The sequence below is a fragment of the Dromiciops gliroides genome, chromosome 1, assembly GCF_019393635.1.
Source record: "Dromiciops gliroides isolate mDroGli1 chromosome 1, mDroGli1.pri, whole genome shotgun sequence".
NCBI classification, from domain to species: domain Eukaryota; kingdom Metazoa; phylum Chordata; class Mammalia; order Microbiotheria; family Microbiotheriidae; genus Dromiciops; species Dromiciops gliroides.
This window is the reverse complement of record NC_057861.1, coordinates 223,847,055-223,867,742: the sequence shown is the minus strand read 5'-3', so window position 1 is coordinate 223,867,742 and position 20,688 is coordinate 223,847,055. Positions and strand designations below refer to the sequence as shown.

The 20,688-nt window shown below is 34.5% G+C and overlaps 1 protein-coding gene across 5 annotated transcripts in view; it reads left to right on the top strand.

Annotated features, from left to right (window-relative positions):
• The window catches only part of ANKRD12 (ankyrin repeat domain 12), a 176,203-nt gene extending 156,065 nt beyond the window's left edge, over positions 1 to 20,138 (top strand). For 4 of the 5 annotated variants that reach the window (XM_043994086.1, XM_043993907.1, XM_043993969.1 and 1 more), the window contains 4 exons: positions 2,134 to 2,232; positions 4,712 to 4,855; positions 14,780 to 14,875; positions 15,521 to 20,138. In XM_043994086.1, coding sequence (XP_043850021.1) covers positions 2,134 to 2,232; positions 4,712 to 4,855; positions 14,780 to 14,875; positions 15,521 to 15,706 — 525 coding nt within the window. In that variant the 3' untranslated portion in view covers positions 15,707 to 20,138. Of the gene's footprint in view, positions 1 to 2,133; positions 2,233 to 4,711; positions 4,856 to 10,359; positions 10,580 to 14,779; positions 14,876 to 15,520 lie in introns of all 5 variants that reach the window. The other variant, XR_006355615.1, reaches the window with a different exon arrangement.
• Positions 20,139 to 20,688: the final 550 nt, after the last annotated feature.

The window sequence follows — 20,688 nt, the reverse complement described above, 5'->3', positions numbered from 1 at the left end:
GCTAGTAAGTGCAAAGTGTCTGAGGCCGAATTTGAACTCAGGTCCTCCTGAATCCAGGGCTGGTGCTTTATCTACTGCGCCACCTAGCTGCCCCCATCCCATTCACTTCTAAGTTCCTAGAAAGTAATTTATTCTTCACTGCCTCCACTTCTTCATGATCCCTCTACTCCTTTCTCAACCCATTTCAGTCAGTTTTTTATACCCTAGCACTTCTCAAACTGTCGTAGCTGAGCTCAACAATGATCTCTTTAACTGCCAGATCCCTTAGATGTTGATTTCCTTTCCTTGGCTTCATTGTTTTCACTTAGTTTTTGACACTTTTGAGCACTTCCTCCTGGATATTACTCATTGGGCACTATAATTTACTGGGTTTCTTGCTCTCAGTTCACCCTAAGACCATAGATTTAGAGCTAGATAAGACTTGAGTCCATTTAATCCAAGCCTGCCACTTGACAGATAAAGAAAGTGAGGCCCAGAAAGGTTGTGACTTGTCCAAGAACTCACAGGTAGTAAGGGATAGAGCACTTCAACCCTAAAGTCAGTACTCTTTCCAGTTTACCTAGCTGGCTCTAGTATCCTCTTTCTCCCCCAACAGTAACAAGTTCCATCGAGACTCTGTATTAGGATCTCTGTACTCTCACTTGGTGATCTCATCAGCTCCATATTTTCAGTTATTTTCTCCATGTAGATAATTCCCAAATATACATGTACAGCAGCCCTAATCTCCTGAGCTCTAGTCCCACATTGCCTACTGCCTGATGAGCACATCTACCTTGATGTCAAGTGAACATCTCAAACTTAAATAACCAGAATTAAACAATATCTCTCTCCCCTCAACTTGTCCCTCCTCCAAACTTACCTCTTTCTGTTAAGGCATCATCTTCACAGTTATCTGAATTCATCACCTTCAAGTTGTCTTTGACTCATTCTTCTCCCTTATCCATCCCCATATATTGTCAGTTGTCAAGTCTTGATTCTACCTTCCCTGTATCTTGCATCCATCCTCTTCTCTCCAGTTATTTGGCTGTCACCGCACCTTAGGTGCTCATCACCTCTCCTCTGAATTATTTTACTTGACTCCTCCTTAGGCTCTGCTTCCAATCTTTCTTCTCTCCAGTCCATCCTCCGCAAAACTTGTAAAATAACCTTCCTAAAGCACAGCTCTGACCATGTTACTCTGCTGCTCAGAAACCTTCACTTGGTTTCTTTTACCTTGATGATAACAACTCCTTACCCCATTGTGTAAGACTTTCTATACCCTGGTTCCAACTTTCCTTTTCACAGACATTAAAGTTAATCTTTTTCCACATACTCTGTACTCCAAACTTCACCACTATTTTCCAATTCAGTCAGTGTCCCACCTCTGCATTTGCACAAACAAGCCCACGTGTCTGAAATGTACTTTGTCCTTATGTATCTCAGAATTCTTATCTTCCTTCAGGCTTCAGTTCAAATATCACCTCTTCTAAGATGCCTTCCAAGATTCCCCAGTTGTTATTGCTCTCTTTCTTGAATTTACTATTTGTGTACATGTTGTATCCCCTTGGATAGCTCTTTGAAGGCAAAGATTGTTTGTTTTTTGTATCCGCAGTGCCTAGCATTGTGTATAAGTCTTTTACATCATAGATGCTTAATAAATGTTCTTTCAATTCTCCTCTACCATCCAGAAATGACACCTCCATCTTGTTCCAAGGTGTTCTACCCTGGTACCTTGTTCCTATCTTTCTAGCATTTATATCCTGGTTTGTTTTATTGTTATTTATTTACATGTCTATGTCCCTGTTTCTTGTGGACAGAGAGCTCATCTATGTTACTAGTTCTTCCAATTTCTAGCCCAATGCTTTGAATAAGTGAATAAGAATAAGATGCTTGATATTTGTTAAATGGATGAGTAAAATGGATGAATTTTTAGCAACATTTCTGACTAGAGTTTGGCGGGAGGGTTCCTACTAGGTAAGTAACATCTAAAAAATTTCTAGGTTATGTTTCACTGACTAGGATTTGACCCACAGCATAGCACAATATATACTTATGTTAAGTTCTATTTTAATAGAGATTGGCTATTTTTAATGTTACATGTTTTTCTTTAAAATGTAAAATTTATAATTATACTGTGTCATTTTTTCCCTTTAGATTACACCACCTCCATCCCTGTCAGATCCACTTAAAGATCTTTTTCGGCAACAGGAAGTTGTAAGAATGAAACTGCGTTTGCAACATAGTATTGAAAGGGTACTCATTTCTTACTGTTTAAAAAAGAATTTAATGTTTAATACAGGGATGAAGTTAAATTTATACTCTAATTGGCCAGTGTATTTTGACAGTGGATTACAATTTCTTCCAACTCTTTATTATAGTGTAGTTTCCTTTTTTTGTATAATCACTTGAGAAAATGGTCTGTTTGCCTAATTCATTAAAAAGACGACTTACTGAAACTATTTTAAGGTACCTTCTTCCATATCATAATTCTTGATGAAGTATATATTATATAAGTGACCAGAAGTTCCAGACAGTTTTCTGTCATTTTTCTTTGTTGAATTAGCAAAATCCCAACTTCCAAGTAAGTTTTCTAAGATCCCAAGCCTTGAGAGAGTTATTTGGTCTTGCAAATTTAGAGTTGGATACAAATGAACTTAACCTATCATTTTCTTGATCTACAAAGTGAGTATTTAGATTCAGATAACAAAACTCTTATTCTTTTATTATTTTGTGCATTATTACATTTGTCCTTGAATATCTGTCTTAAAGCATGCAAGAGGACAATCTACCCCAACCCAAGCAGCCCCCCAAGGAGATGACCAGAAGGTTGTAATGGCTACAGTATCCACTGTGATATTAGTTCTTTTAATTAAAAAAAGGATATTTACATCAAGTTACAGAAACCTCTAAAGGCTTCTTAAAACATTTTATATGCAGTATTCGCCATTAATTCCTAAATTTCCTTAAATTTACTACTACATACCTTATTAGTCTTCAATAATAATGTCCAGAAACCATAATTAATGTGATATTTTAATAGAAGAAATTAGATGTAGTGAATAAATATAGCATAACATTTTAACAGCTTTTTAAAATATTTATGTCATACTCTCTTGCCTGTCTTTAAAGGCATTTGTAGATATCACAAAAATCATTCTTGATTTAACCAAAATTTGACACTTAATATATTTGACATATTGTGTAGGGTTATCTAATATATTACTATAGTATAGTATGCTATGGCAGTATCTGTTTCATAATGCTGATGAGGCTTTTTTCCTCTGTGATATTAAAAATGTAACACTTCCTTTCATCTTCTTTTATATGTTACTCTTTAAGAAGAACTTTTAGGGAGAAAATGTATTAGTGATGGAGATACTTTGCTCTAGCCATTTTCTTTTCTCAAACCAAAATTTGAATTTTCACAGTCATATATTAAACTTACAAATAAATTAAGTATGAATTTTAAGCCAAAAGTTGCATTTTAAAGTCTCATTTTAAAGTTCATTGTCTTCAGATATTTGTTATCTAAAAACTATAAATATTTTTCATAAATTAAATTAATCTGAGAGGATGCCCACAAATTGGGGAATGGCTGAACAACTTGTGGGATGTGATTATGATGGAACACTATTGTGATATAAGAAATGATGAGCAGGATGCTCTCAGAGAAACCTGGAAAGACTTACATGAGTTGATGCAAAGTGAAATGTGTACCGTGTACAAAGTAACACTAATATTTTAAGGTGATCAGCCACGAATTAGTTTGTTATTGTCAGAAATGATCTAAAACAACTCTGAAAAATGCAATCCATCTCCAGAGAAAGAACTGATGGTGTCTGAATACAGATTGAAGCATAATTTTTTTTTTAGTTTATTTTTCTTGAGGTTTTTTTTGTTTGTTTTCTTTCACAACCTGACTAATATGGAAACGTTTTGCATGACTATACATGTATAATTTATATTGAATTGCTTGCCTTCTTAAGGGGGGAGGGAAGAAGAGAATTTGGAGCACAAAGTTTTAAAATTGGATGTTAAACATTGTTTTTACATGTAATTGGGGGAAAATAAAATTATAAATAAATGAAAAAAGGCACTTAAAAAATTAATTGATGGGGGCAGCTAGATGTCCCAGTGGATAAAGCACTGGCCTTGGATTCAGGAAGACTTGAGTTCAAATCCAGCCTCAGACACTTGACACTTACTAGCTGTGTGACCCTGGGCAAGTCACTTAACCCTCATTGCCCCACCTCCCCCCCAAAAAAAGTTAATTGATACTGGGAGTTTTCAGTGGGAAAACTTCCTTTATAGGTACACATTAGAGATTCTTTTGTGCCTAATAGTCTTAGAGGCTTATAAGAAGAAAAACACACATACATATGTGTTATAAAATTCATGCACTCCTTTCTGCTATTATAAATTATAAATGTTAGTTTTTTAAGTAGATGGCATAAAATTTGTAGGTATCTTTATTTCCATTAAATCATCCTATGCAAAAGAGGAACAGACAGTTCAAGGAAGAGAAAAATAACATTTTCAAACCCTGTCAAATCTCATTCTAAAAATTCAGTAGCCTATTTCTAAGCCCTTAATGGAAAGAAAGCAAATTCAGAATCTCTGAAAATAAAATAAATTTCAAGTGATATTTCATGGGAAAAGTAAGCCACTCTATAGACCATATAGGTTTTTAAGTATATTTGCACATAAAAGTTTTTTTCCTTTGTTCATCTAGGAAAAACTCATTGTATCTAATGAACAAGAAGTTCTTCGTGTTCATTATCGAGCCGCAAGAACATTAGCAAATCAGACTCTGCCCTTCAGTGCGTGCACTGTTCTCCTGGATGCAGAAGTGTACAATGTGCCCCTGGATTCTCAGGTATAACATTTTTTGTTGTGGTCAGGATGTTTTTCTGTCATTTGCTTTTGAAGAACAGACAGTATGATGTAGTAGGAAGATGGTGAGGTTTGTAGTTGGAAAAGAGATGTGTTCATATCTTATCTCTGACACTGACTATATGACCACGGGCAAGTCTCTTAACCTCCCCCATCTGTAAAATGATTATAATACCTTTGGTACCTACCTAACAATGTGGTTGTGATGAGATTGTGTAAAGCTTTTTTGCAAACCTTAAAGCGTATACTATGGAGGAAAGAACCTGTCATGAGTCAGAGGACCTGGATTCAGATCCCAGTTCTGCTGCTTAGTGAGACCTTGTGTGACCTTGAATGTTTCACTTAATCTCTCTGGGCCTCATTTTCTTCTTCTGTAAACAAAAAAAGTTGGACAAAATTACCTTTAAGGTCCTTTTATCTCCAAATCTATGATCCTGTGGTTCTACATAAATGTTATCTATTTTTTTTACTGTTATTAGATGTCCAAAGAAATAACCTAAATTTTAAGGGAGAGAAGACATCTCCTTTTTTTTATGTAGGAAGGCAGGGTATCCTGTTTCCAACTATTTTAGTCTCCTGTGTACAGCTGAAATACTATTTCATTCCGATCACATAGGACCTCTAAATGAAGTGTGGGTTTTTTTTATAAAACCAGATTAAAAAAAACCAAATACTATATTCTTAGTACTTTGCAGGGAGGGGTTTCTAAAGTATTCTTTATGTATGAGTCTCTTGAACAGCTAAGATCCACTCTATCTCTTACATATGGGATAAGCAAGTAGGTTTAAAGTTCCTGACATTTTTTCTAAAAAAAAAAAAAATCATAAGTACCAAGTCTTTCTTTGAACATTGGTACTGACTGAACCTAGGGGATTATAATTCTAAGGAAATATAATTTGTTAACCTTAGTATTATTTATCAGTGTAAATGAAAAACACAGTATTATATATCAGAATTTGTTAGGCCTGGATGATATGGCCCTACAAAATAGGATGAACTTAATTATGCAGAAGAGGAGAATATACACTATAAATAAAAAGCAATATGGGGTTACAGAAAACAAAGCACAGTAAATAGAACAAAGACCTAGAGATCATGGTTGTCACTATTTATTCATTTATTCATTCAAAGAGATGGATAATAGCTTCTTCTATGAATAAAAATTTTAAATTGTAGCATTTTTGTCCTGGAGAAGAATAAACTAAAAGTTAACCATTTTTCCCCTCAAATATATGTCAGTGACCTAAGATTTCACCTGTTTATGAATTCCTACCACTCTAATTATCTTAGATTAGTTATGTTAGATTAATTATCTTGCATTAGGTGGAAACAAGCCATGTGACTTGCCCAGAGTCAACTAGCCAATGTGCCAGAATCATAATTTAAAACCAAGTCTTCCCAAGTCCAAATTTCTTTCCACCCTACTATACTCAGTCAACATGCATTTATTTAGTGATTACTATGTGCTAAGCACTGGGAGTCTAGAGAGAGGCCAAAAAAAAGTCCCTTTCCCTCAATGACCTCACATTCCAGTGGGGGAGACAACATGTAAACAACTAAATACATGCAAAATATGTACCGATTATATCTTTACATGTAACGGAAAAAATAAAATACCTTATACATTAAAAAAAAAATATGTACCGATTAGATGAAGGCATTCAGAAACAGGAAGACAGTATCTGAGGGTACTAGGAAGGAAGTTTTACAGAAGGTGGAATTTAAGCTTAATTTTGAAGGAAGCTAGTGAAACTGAAGTTGAGATAAGGGGTCAGAGTATTCCAGGCATGGGAGATGGCCAATGCAAAACAAAGGCACAGAGAAAGAACATGGACTGATGGGTTCAAAGACTTGGCTATAGACTAGAGTAGCTGCATTTTGCAGCATGCATGGAAAGCATAAGAGAAAAAAGGTTTTTTTAAAAAGTAAGAAGAATGGAAAGGTAAGAAGGAACTTTAAATGCCAGAAGGCTTTTCCTTTGATCCTGAATATGATAGGGAACCACTGGAAATCTCTGAACAGGGATGGGGGATGACATAGTCAGACCTACAATTTAGAAAAAATAACCTTGGCAGCTAAGTAGAAAATGGACCAGAATGAGGAGAGACGGGTAAACTAGTTAGAATGTTGTTCAGGCAGATATGATGAGGTTTGGCAATAGATTAGATACATAGTGTGAAAATGATGTCAAGGATGACAGGATGAGAGAATGCTACCTCTCTTGAAATATCTGAAGAATGTTTGTGCAAAAGTAATTTAGTTTTTCCCCATATCTACATAGAACCATGAAGACAGAAATGACTTAGTAAAACAGAAGAAATTTTCATTTTTATTAATTATAAAGAAGGGCCATTATTGAACCAATAAAATGCCGGGAAAAAAATTTTTATAGGAAATTATAGGATCTCTGTCTCCAAGGATCTTTTTTTTTAATGAGCCACATTTATATACTCCTTTAGGTTCACAAAGCACTTTTCTCACAAAGAGATCTTTCAGATAGAATGAAACAACCATACGTCCTTAAGAGTTTTCATGTATATCTGTAGGAGATGCTATTACATGATACTTTGAGGTACCTTTTAGCTCTATCAATCTGATTCTCAACCCTCAATCATCCTGAAAAAGTAATGGAATCATATGAAGGAAGATTTATGATAAGATTCAGGGAAAAGACTATTCAGAATCTTACACTGAGCCCTGGTAGCTTATGCTTTATTTTAGAAAAACATTAAATTTATACTGAAATACTAAAGTTTCATCTGCTAATTATAAAAACTTCTGAAAAATCAAGATATGATTCAAAATATAAGATGTAAAGCTCGAAAAAAGAAATTTTTCTCAAGAGCTGGCCTCAGATCCAGGAAGACTTGCATTCAAATCCTCCCTGTGTTACATATTGCCTGTGTATGACCCTGCACAAGTCACTTAACCTCTCAGTGCTCTGGGCAGCTCTCTGAATAGCAGATGAAATGTCAGGCTCCATTGGTAGTGTGAGTTTGATCACCTGAAAGTCTCTTGTTCTGTTGTTACCACACGTCCAGCACCTATCCTTCTGCAGTTACATGAGTTCTTTACATTTGAGGCTTAACTCTGCAGCATTAAAAAAAGATGTGATTTCAAATTTGGTTGGATAATAATTTAGGCATATAGCATTCATATAATTAAATCCGAATGTAACTAAGGCCCTTTGGTTTTGTTTTTCTAAAACAAGAGTAAAAGAAAATACATTCTCATATAAAACAGTATTTTTATAGCATAGTAATATTTATAGATTTAAGAGTGTTGAGGAAAAATCTTTTTTTGTTTTAGTTTAAATAAGAGAATTGAATAATTATTCAAATAAATTTTCATTGATACATATTTTTCTTATATCACCAGATTTTTTCCCCACTATCCCTTCCTCTTCCCCTTACAAAGAGCCATCACATAACAAATAATGTTTTTAAAGGAGTAATATTTTTAAAAGAGAAGGAAAAAGAATAAGAGAAATTAACAAAACCAATCATTATATTTTTAAAAATCTGAAATATATAAAATGCACCACACTTGTGGGCTTCTCACTTCTTTTTTTTTAGTGAGGCAATTGGGGTTAAGTGACTTGCCCAGTGTCACACAGCTAGTAAGTGTTAAGTGTCTGAGGCCGGATTTGAACTCAGGTACTCCTGAATCCAGGGCCGGTGCTTTATCCACTGCGCCACCTAGCCACCCCGGGCCTCTCACTTCTGCAAAGGAGTGGGGGTATCTTCTCATTTCTCTTCTTAGGGAGCCACTCTTATTCTTTGTAATTTTGCAATATTCAAAGTATATTTTTTTAAATGGCTGGTTTGTATCAATATCATTTTCTTTGACTTTACCTACTCAGAAGAGTAGACTCGTACCTTTTCCTGTTTATTTCTTAGTCAACATTTTTATCACTTTTTCCATGTCATTTTCATATATTTAACACACAGTTAGTTGGTGCAATATAACCCAGCGTGTGGGTGAGTACCAAACATTTCCAAAAAGGTTTTCTATCCAAACATCATGAAGCATTGCTGACACTCCCAACTTTATGGCAGAAGACTATACTGTAAAACAAACTGTGGTAAGGAATGCTAAACCACTTTAGCCCCTTCTGGGCCTAATTGTCCTTGTGTGTAAAAGGGGACTTTGAATTAAATGATCCCAAAAGTACTTTACAGTTCATACATATATGTGTGTTTATACACATATATATGTATATCTATGCACATATATATGTATATCTATTTAACATTTCTTATATTTTGAAGAGTTAGTAAGTCTCCTGGTATGTTTGATGAAATTACAGGATGTAAGGAGTAGATAATGGAGACAAAGAGATATACCTTCTTCACCTAGCAGAGTGCTTGGCACATTACAATCAATAATATTGATCAGTTTATCAAATGTGATTGATCCTTTCAGATTTTCAGTGTTCAAATTTGTAGTTTTTTAAGACTGCCCATTTCAGACCTTGAGTGACCTATTCAGACAATAAAATGTGTGATATTTTAAGTGATCATTTGGCTGTGAAAGGGTAAGAAAACTTGGCTGAGAAGTGGCAGTGAGAGTAAGCCTGTACCATTTACTTTTTTCTCCTCACATTCACTGATGTGGGTAAACAGAAGAGACAAAGTAAAAAAGTGATGAAACTGGTATGAGAGAATGGAGCTGTGGAGTCAGTCAACAAGAGAACCAGCTTTGCAGGAAGAATCCACATTTTTCCCTGTGCCTCTTAAAGAGTACAAGGTGGGGAAGAATTTCTCTCTCTCCCACCAGCGGCATCTTACATCACTTGTAAATAACTGTAGGAGACATTTGTTGTTGTTGTTCAGTTATTTTTTCAATCATGGCCAACTCTTCATGAAAACCCCATTTGGTTTTCAGATGAAGAAACTGAAGCAAACAGGGTTAAATGACTTGCCCAGGGTCACACAGCTAGGAAGTGTCTGAGGCCAGATTTGAACTCAGGAAGATGCGCCTTTCTGATGCCAGGCCTAGCACTCTATCTACTGAATCACCGAGCTGTCTTAAGTTAAGGATAAGTGAATTAAAATGCTGCCAGAGTATGCACTTTAAAGATGTGTTACTTTTGTTTTGGAATGTTAAAAGCATATTCCTGGATATTTCTTTGTCTCAAAAGATAAAGTTTTTTTTAGCACTCAGCCAACATAGCTGCAAGACCACATAGTACTTTATGTGGGAAGAATCCTTGTGCAGTCCCCACTTCTCCCTCAAGGCTATTCATTTGTTTTTTGAATACTTTCTGTTATGTATGATTTGCAGAAATGAGTATTTCTAACAAAATATTACATATCTTCGCTTTAGATGTCTGGATTTAGCTATATACTGGGTAAATGCTGAATGTTACTCATCATAATCTGCTATTTATGTTCAAATTCTCAAATGAATGTACACTGTCAGTGTTGGATAGTATTGCAGCTAGAGCTTAACTTCGCTCCTAATTATCTTTATATCTCACTGCAGTGGCTCACTGGCAATACTTGTAGTTGCAACAGCTGAAAACCATACACGGTTCATCTTGTTTGTTGTAATGGCTTTGTGTGCACTTAAAGCTCAACAATCCCTCACACCCAGTATCTGTAGCAGCCTGCATCTAAAACCACTTTTATTGCTATGCCTAAGATAAGAGGGCTTTCCCACCAGAGGAGATTGGGAAACAGTATTGAAGCACCTGTTTTCAAAGGTTTGTCACTCATTCTCTATATGCTTGTCAGTCCTAGGTGTAGAAAAAAAAAATGTTGCATTGTCACATTTTAAGAGTGGAACAAATGTACAATGTTGTAAGGAATTTTAAAACTCTATATAAGCTAAGTTATTAAAGTAAGAAGGTGAATCTATCCCATGCACATCATCTAACCAGGTACCACAAGGCTGAGGCCACAGGAGCTGACCTTTGCCAGTCCTTGTCCTTTTTTGCTTGCCCTGGGTTCAATCCTCCAGAGTTGTTTTGTCTCATGAATTGGAGAACATGGCTCCCAATGTTCCAATTCTTCTGACATTTTATATTCCTGAGGATAGACAATGTTATACCTACATACAAAGGGAACTGCTAAGACACAAATGGGAGGCAGCCCTATCCCAAACATAAAATTGCCAATGTGCTCAAGAAGCCAACGGAAGAGAAAGGGCGTCCCTCATCCCTACAGAGCTCAGATAGTTATTCTTACTCCTTAAGGCCAGCAACATGAAGAGGGCCTGAGGGACAGTGATTGTCCCTTTAGTATATCTATAATGTTGCAATTTAGCAAGCAATTTAAATTGTCATCATGATCAGTAGGAAATAGAGGATATATGTGACTGCTCTGAATTTGGGGGGAAAAGAGTCCCTCTTTCACACATCCCCAAGGGGTTTTTACATATCTAAACTTTAATGTTCACTGTCTCCAGATACTCTTTTATTTGTTGCTCAACTATCTGAGGACAGAGAATTTTTTTTTGCTATTTCTTCATAGAACAGTGGATTAGACATAAAGGATAGTCAACGTACTTTCCTTATTGCCACAGGAATGAGATATTAGATTAAGCAAGGTTTGGAAACCTAAAATTGTGGATGCGTTAATCAGTAAATAACTTTCACTAAATAATTACATATGAATAAAGCCAACTACATTGCCACACATCCCTATCTCTCATTACACTCTTGCATGAATAAATAAAAACACAGCTTGGGCCCACAGTCAACTAGAATTACTGGAAGAGATAAAGCTAGAGTTTTACAAAGAGCTACAAAATTATTTATAATCAAATGAGACTGTTAGAGGAAACCATTGGAAAAGAAATGAACATTATAGAGTTAATAGCATGGCACAAGAGTTCACTTCCTAAAAGAAACTCCAAAATAAAAACTCTCAGGAACATTGAAGCCAAAATCCAGAGCTTCCAAGTGAAAGAAAAAAATACTTCAAGCAGCCAGAAAGAAAGCATTCAAGTACCAAGAAGTCACAGTCAGAATCACACAAGATTCATCCACTACCATAAAGGAGTAGAGAGCTTGGAATATGATATTTCAAAAAGAAAAAGATATAGGCTTGGGGCAGCTAGATGGCGCAGTGGTTAAAGCACCAGCCCTGGATTCAGGAGTACCTGAGTTCAAACCCAGCCTCAGACACTTAACACTTAGTAGCTGTGTGACCGTGGCCAAGTCACTTAACCCCCATTGCCCCGCAAAAAAAAAAAAAAAGATATAGGCTTACAACCAAGAATAATTTACCCAGAAAAACTGAGTATAATCTTGGGGGTGGGGTGGACTTTTAATGAAAAACAGAAATTTTAAGTATTCCTGATGAAAAACCTACAGCTACACAGATACTTTGAAATTCAAACATGAGACACAAGAGAAACATAAGATAAATGTTAGTGAATAATCATAAGGGTCTAAACAAAGAAGAGCTTTTTATGATCTAATATGGGGAGATGATATATGAACCTCAGAACTTTATTATCAGGGGTAATAGGGGAAGTCTAATAAGGCAGAGGGCCTGGAAATAGTTTGTTATTATTGTTGCTTTTATTATCTTTTAAAAAAGAAAAGAGAGGAGAAAAGAAATATATTAGGGTAGGAGGGAAAAGAGAAAAAGGATGGAGAAATCATATAATTTGAGCACTTGAACAGATTATACAAACAAGGAAGGAGGGTGACACTTGAACTTCATTTTCATCTGAATGGCTCTGGATGCAGAAATATATTTCAACAGGGAAACCAGAGGGAAAGGAGAAAAAGGAGAGAAATAATAGATCCTAGGGATTAAGTGAGGGATTCATCCTAAGCAAATGAACTCTAACCATGGATACTAGTTCTCAAAGGTGGGAAAGAAAGAATGAAAGAAAGGAAGGGAGAAAGAAGAAAATCTGTAATTTGACACTGGTCTAGGGAAAAAGAAGGACAGGAGCAAAAACAGAATGCATTAAACCTAGATAAGAACACTCCTCTCTTATAGCCCTCTTCTTTATAAAGGACAGGAAATACAAATCAAGACAATGACCAGCAGTGTTTCCAGAAAACTTATGATGAAATATGCACCCACCTCTTGACAGATTATAAACTCAGAATGCAGACTGAAACATATATTTTTGTGCATGGCCAGTGTGGAAATTTGTTTTGCTTAACTATGTATATTTCCTGCAAGGGTTTTCTTTTTAAGTTGACAGGGGTGGAAGAGGAAGATTTAAGAAAGAGGTGAATTTTCATCATTTAACAAAAAAAATATTTTTAAAAAATATATAAGTTAAATGTAGTTAAGGTTGGCAAAGCAACAGAAAAATTAAATCTGAACAAGTTTCCCTAATAAAGGTCTTATTTCTAAGATATATGAGGACCTGATTCAGATTTATAAGATTAAGAACTATTTTCTAGTTGATAAATGGTCAAAAGTTATGTATAGGCAGTTTTCAAAAGAAATCCAAGCTATCAATAGCTAAATGAATAAATGCTTTAAATCACTAATAATTAGAGAAACACAAATGAAAGAAACTCTGAGGTTCCATCCAATACCCATTACATTGGCAAAGTTGACCTCAAAAAGGAAAATAACAAATGCTGGAGGGCTGTGGGGAAATAGGCACATTTATACTCTATTGGTACAGCTATGAATTGGGAATTCAGAACTATACCCAGAAAATTACTAAATGTGCATTTCCTCTTACCCAGAGAGACCACTACTAGATACTACTAGAACTATATCTCTTAAAGATAAAAAGAAAGGGGGGGGGGATCCATGTGTGCAAAAATGTTAATAGTTTTTCCTTCTGATGGGGCAAAGAATTGCAAACTAAGGTGGGGGGAAGGGGACAATCAATTGAGAAAAGGTAGAACAAATTATAGTATATGAATGCAATGGAACACATTGCATCAGAGGAAATGATGAAAGGGGTAGTTTCAGAATAAATGGGACGTGGATAAAGCACCTGCCCTGGATTCAGGAGGACCTGAGTTCAAATCTGGTCTCAGACACTTGACACGTACTAGCTGTGTGACCCTGGGCAAGTCACTTAACCCCCATTGCCATGCAAAAAAACAAACAAACAAACAAAAAACAGAATAAATGGGAAGACTTGTATGAATTGATGCAGTGTAAATTAAACAGAACCAGAAAAACAATTTATATAATGACAATAGTTGTCAATACAAACAACTTTGAAAGACTTAAGAACTCTGATCAATGCAATGAACAACCACAATTCCAGAAGAGTGTTGATGCAGAATGTTACCCACCTCCTGACAAAGGTGATGGATTCAAGATGCAACATGAGATCTTTATTTTGTATGGGAATGTGAGAGTTTATTTTGCTTGCTTATGCATATTTACTTCAAAAGGTTTTGGGGGTGGGGGTTGAGAGAGATGGGACTGAATATGGGGAGAGATAAATGCTTATTCAATGAATGGATGAATGAATGAATGAGTGAATTGTTTTTAATGCATGAGATCTCTAAGGATAAAGTAGGTAAAGAGAAAAGGGACAAAGACAGAACCTCAGCAAATGCCACATCAAAGGAGTATGTGGAAAAAGAGAATTCAGGGAAGGAATAGTTAGGCCAAGAACTAAGAATGTATAAGGTCATAGGAATCAAGGTAGAAAAGATCATTGAGGAAGAAGGGAGCGTCATATGTTTACAGAGAAGTTATTGACTATAAGGACAGAGAAAAAAATCATTGTATGATGATTTGAAGTCTAGTATGTTCTAAAGAGTAGTTTCAACAGTGGTAAAAACAGAAACCAAATTGCAAGAAGGGCAGGATCAAATAGGAGGTGAGAAATGGATTCAAGTAAATCTCATCTTTCATAGTGACTTGTATAGAGCATTCAGAAGCTATTAGGAGGAGACAAAGATGTATAATGATTAATTTGTGTTCTATAATACTCTATTTCTATTTTTCTTTTTCAGGCTGATGACAGTAAAACATCTGTGAGAGATCGATTTAATGCAAGACAGTTCATGTCTTGGTTACAAGATGTAGATGATAAGTTTGATAAGTTAAAGGTATGTATATATAGGAGTTCAATTTAACCAAATGTCTGCTCCATCCAAAAAACATGGACAAAAAGTGTATTTACAGTGGAAAGAGTTGGGAAAGGAGTGTTCACAAGAATAAGCATGAATCTTTATTCCTGACCAAAGAAAGAAAGTACACTGGCTCTTGGTATTGCAGAGTATGGTAGTTTATGAATACTTTGAAAACATTTTCTAATTGGGGTTTTCATAATTGTTGGATCTTAATCCAAGTTGCATACCTTCTTATAGTTCTGAGATAGAAGGCCCAAAAGGGGGGGGGGTTAAAGAATTAGTAGTAATCCATAAAGAATATAGATTACCTTGAGATTTTGTTCATATTTTTCATCCATTTTCTATTTATTTAGATAACAATAATCATAAAAAGTTTTCTTTCACAATTTGGGGGCATATTCTGTAATTCTAACCCATAAAATGAATACAGTTAATCCATATAAATTGTAATTTTGCCTAGAAATTATCACAGAGATAGTTAAAATAGGAAAGTATGCATATTTAAGAATTTACTATTCTAATCTAGACTATCCATCACAATCAATGGAAAAACTTGGATTTTTTTTTCTCTTCAATTTGCTTTTGTTACAAATTGCACTTATCTTCTTTTCCTTTAAATAGACTTGTCTTTTGATGAGGCAGCAGCATGAAGCAGCAGCTTTAAATGCTGTCCAGAGACTGGAGTGGCAGCTTAAGCTCCAGGAACTTGATCCTGCCACTTACAAATCTATCAGCATTTATGAAATTCAGGAGTTCTATGTTCCTCTTGTTGATGTTAATGATGATTTTGAATTAACACCTATATGACAACTATCTTTTCCTGATTTCACTTTTTATGGAGACTGTTTAAATGCGATAATCTAAAATGCAACTGTTTCATTAGAGCACTTAATACTGTGGCATATGGCCTTTTGCAATAATTCAGGTATTATTCTTTCAAAATTCTTTAGCAAAGTTTTGTTAAAGTTTGTTAAATACTAAATAATGTCATTTTCTAATAAGTGACACAAATTATTTAGATTTTAGATCAAAAACCAGTTTCCCACTAAAGACTGTTATTTATATTGGTAAAAATTAACTATGGCATTAGAATATGTTGTCAAACTGTGGAAAATACTAAAGAAGGTGAGATACTGATAACAATGCTGGAAGTTGTTATCATACTAAGTGAGATAAATGAGACACCCATTGATATTTAAATCTTCTAGAGGTTTTATTAAAGCTTGTATCATTAAACTCAATAATTTAACTCCCACAGAATAGCACTAAATGTGGAAGAAAAATTGAAAAGAAATATTTGTTCAACTTATTATATTTTGTAAATTAATTGTACAGTTTTTGAAAGATGTAATATTGTCTTCCTTTTTAATAACTTATTTTATACATATTGTGCAAATGTAAATAGTCTTGTAATTAACGGTCAAAACTTGTACAAAAGATGGATTGTCAAGAATCCATACAAAGAAATAGATATTTTCATCGTAAAATTGTTTTGTCTGATGTTTTATTGGACCAAAGTTGTTGTTCTTAATTGAGTGTATGTAGTGTTTTCTGATTGGCAAAACTTTCGAATAATAAGGCATGTGTTCAATTTAGCTTATTTCATCACCATAACTATAAAGATTGTGACTTAGCTATATTGCATGCTTCACACAATTCAGCTCCCTTCAGTAACTGATACCTAAACCAATGTAACACTTACGGGCCCGTGTTTCATACTAGTCTTCTATGGTAGTGCCTATAACTTAATATGTTAAAAAAAATAGGTTTGTTTAAAGTTAAACATACACAAAAATTTTTGCTCTTAAGTCATCATCTCACAGTAGAGCCTATTTTTTCCAACAAAATGCCTTTGAATGAAAATTCTAAAATTGTAAATGTCTATTTTAATATTTACCTATGGAAGAATCTGTAAATATAATGTTTAATAAATTGTATCGGTCATGTTAAATCATTGTAAAAATTTTTTTACATTGCTGGAATTATTTTAAGCTTAATAACCTTTGCACTTTTAAAAATAAAATTAGACTTTTTGAATTAATTAACAAATTTGGTAGTTAAAATAAGTAAAAGAAACCTAGGGATATGCTGACATCTGTTGCAATATTTCTGAAAATATTATTTTTTCCTAATTGACAAGTTGTTGAACATGTCATTTATAAAATTTTAAAATCCAAGCAAGATTTTACTTTTTTTAATAATCAGAAATGGTGATATATCTGTTTAAAAAGCACAGAAATAGTTCTCTCTTTAAAATATTTGATAGGTGAGACTCAGGAATATTTTAGATCTGAAACCAGCCAAGAAACTTAATTGTTAACCCATAACATTTGAAGGAAGACTCAGAGAAAAATTAGGCTAGCTAAAAAGCAGTTAAACATAGAAGAAATTTTCAACAGCTTTTCACAATGCTTTGTTGATTCTAAAATATAATAGTAAATGCATTGCATTCAAGTGAATGCAATGAAAAAAAGAAAAATCAAATAGATGAGAAATGGCATGATATAAAGTAAACCAGCTCATAAAGTAAAAATTTTATTCCAGAATAATTAAAATGTAATCAAACTTGAGTTCATCACATTAGATGAACTGGGAAAAAATATTGCAATTCATTATTACAAAGGTATATATTAAACTTAGGGCTTTTACATATTATCAATTTATATTTTAATTAATATACTAGACATGTCAAAGTAAGCATAGCAGAAAAGGAATACACAGCGTCTAGGCACTTTTTAATGATAGGTATAGTTCTCTTTAGGAATTCAGATTAATTTTGGGCCTTTTTTTGATATATGATCGATCAGAAATACAGAGTAGGTGTTGAAGTATTAGTTTTGTTGAATTGTAAATTCATCGATCCCAGAAATGTTCCAAGATGTTCCATAGAATTTAGAAGTCATGTAGTTTAGACTAGTGTTATATGCAGGAATCCTGTACTTTATATCTCTAACAAAAAACTCAGCCCACCTCTACTTGAACACTGTCAGTGATGGAGAAGTCAATATATCCCTCTCCCTAAGGAACCCATTCTATTTTGGAATTGCTCTAATTTTTTGAAATGTCTTCCTTATATTAAGTCAAATTCTACTTCCCTAACTAACCCACTGGCCCTAGTTCTGCCCATTTAATCCACACAGAATAAACTTAATGCATCTTACATAAGACAGTCTTGCAAATAAATGGAAATCAGCCATCATGTTCCCCCTAAATCTTCTTTCAGGATGAACATTCCTCATATCTTTCAACTATTCTTTATATATTTTCAGTTTCCCTTAATATCTGGTTACCTACCTCTGAACATCCTTTATTTTGTCAATTTTTCTCTTAAAATGCAGCAACTAGAGCTGAATACAGTGCTCCAGATATAATCTGGCCAGGCCAGAATACCATAGAACTATTACTTGTCTTTTTCTAGATAATCCTTTATTCTCCAAATCAGCTGTTGAATCATTTTGTTTACTGTTAACTAAAACCCTGAGGTGGTCTTCACATGAACTGCCATCATGGTTTATTAAACATCATTCTCCTTCATACACTTTTACAGTCTAGTCCAACTGGACCTCTTGCTGTTATTCACCAACAACATTCCACATCCTATGAACTCCCTCTTCACTTCTTCATCTTAAAATCCCTAGTTTCCTTCAAAACTCAGCTCAAATCATCTACATTGAAGCTTTTCCTGATCCCATCAGCTATTTTGTGCCTCCCACCAAGTTACTGTGTCTTTTATACATACACATACACACACACACACACATACATATACACATATATTTATATAGTACGTTCTTATGTGTGTATGTGTTGTCTCTTCCAATAGAATATAAGTCTCTCAAGGCAGATACACTCATTTTTGTTTTTGTAGGTCTGGCACAGTTGGTTTCCAATAAATGCTTCCTTGCTTAATTGATTAACCACACCTCTCAATCAGACATTGAATCTATAAAGAAATTCATATTTGTCCTTATTTATTTTAATCTGAGGTCCCTGCCAGCTCTAGACCTATGATTTTATGATACCTGTAAATTTGATAAGCATGACATTTCCTTTTCATGTCATTGATAAAAATCCTGCATGAAACAGGACCCAAGAGAGTTCTGTGGCACCCAACTGGAGAATTCCAGGTTTCCAACAATTCATTATTCAATGTTTGTTAGGGAGTCTCAATAGCACATCTAACTATATCATCCAATCTACATTTCTCAATTAAGGCTGTCCACAAGGAAATCTTGGGACATTTTTTCAGATGCCTTGCCAAAAACCTTTTGACTACAATATTCCTCTGCTCCATTTCAGTCCTATTGAAAGGATGAGATATTATTTTGTCATGATATGTTTTTAGTGAATGTATGCTGAATTGTAGTGAATAATACCATATCCCTCAGTGCTCATAGACCATTTGTTTATTCTATTAAGAAAAAACTTAAAGCAATTGTTTTTATATGAAAGGCACAACTTAATATTTTTAATCTACATTTTCCTGAAAAAGGAAGTTAGGATAAAATAGTATATCCGACCATAAAAATTAAAATAACTTGAAAATTGAAACAAAAAAAAATGGTATGTGACCAGGCATTCAAGTCTGATGTAGCCAATTTAAGGAAGGGAAAATTGTCATTACTTGTTCAGATGAGGTTTGTGAAAATGAATTAACTTTATCTGTAGCTCTAGACCTCAAAAATTGTATTCTCTCTACCAGAATTTTGCTTCCTTTCACAGGGCAGTATGATATAGTGGATAGTATGCAGGAATTTGCATGTAGTATGCAGGGTCAGGAAGATATGGTTCTCAAATTCCACTTCCTGACATTTATTATCTTTCTGATTTATTGATAGATACATCATAAAGACTAGAAATTAAAGGAGAGGGAGCTCTTGTGCCAGGTAGTGATTTAAAGTTAATTGAGAGAACTCACAAAACAAAACCACATCTCTGAGAAATTATAAACAAGTAGTTAAGGGCTTTGCACACCAAAATTGCTCTTAAGCTCCCAAATACTAAAGATTGAGAGCTATAGTACCCCAGGAAGTTTTTAACTAAAAGAAAATTCAAGAGTTTATTTTCTACTTACTTTGGGGGAACACTCTGGTTATATTTAAAAGTTATTTTATATCAGTTGAAATTAAATGAAAAAGGTGTTTAAATTGTGGTTTAAAAGTTGTGTTTCTTTAATGCTCTAAATTTTGTATAATTTTGTTTATAATGAATGAGTTAGGATTTATGCATGTTATTTAATAAAGAGTTGTATTTTTGTAGAAAAAGAAAAAAAGTGAAATGTGTGCTCTTTGAATCACCCACTCCTGGAAAACGTCTAGTCAGTTCTCTAAGTCGGAGACCACCACTCAACCTGGTGGCAGTTACCTAAATTGTAAGGATGAGAAAATGAGCAGTCCCTCAGCTATCTGAAGTACAGACATAGGTGAAAATAACAAGGCTCCAAAGGAAAAGTCTTTACCAAGTCAAACCTATCAAAATGAAACCTGATGTCACAGATTTCTACCATATTACATGTTCCTGACTTCATACATGCAAAAATCAAAAAAGGAGCCACCATGAAGCCAGGTCATTAATTTCATTGTGACATGGGAATTATCACATCTGAATAATCCAGACCAAGACCCATCTTCAGATCATCACCAATAACATTTACTTTGCCGATGGAGACCTGGTCAGCGAAAACCAGTTGAGGATTTGGTTGTGTTTATGAGGACTTACCAAGAGGGCTATTGGTTAAAAGGAAGACAAAGAATCATTGGGAAAGCCAGTGCATCAAACTACAGCAGTAT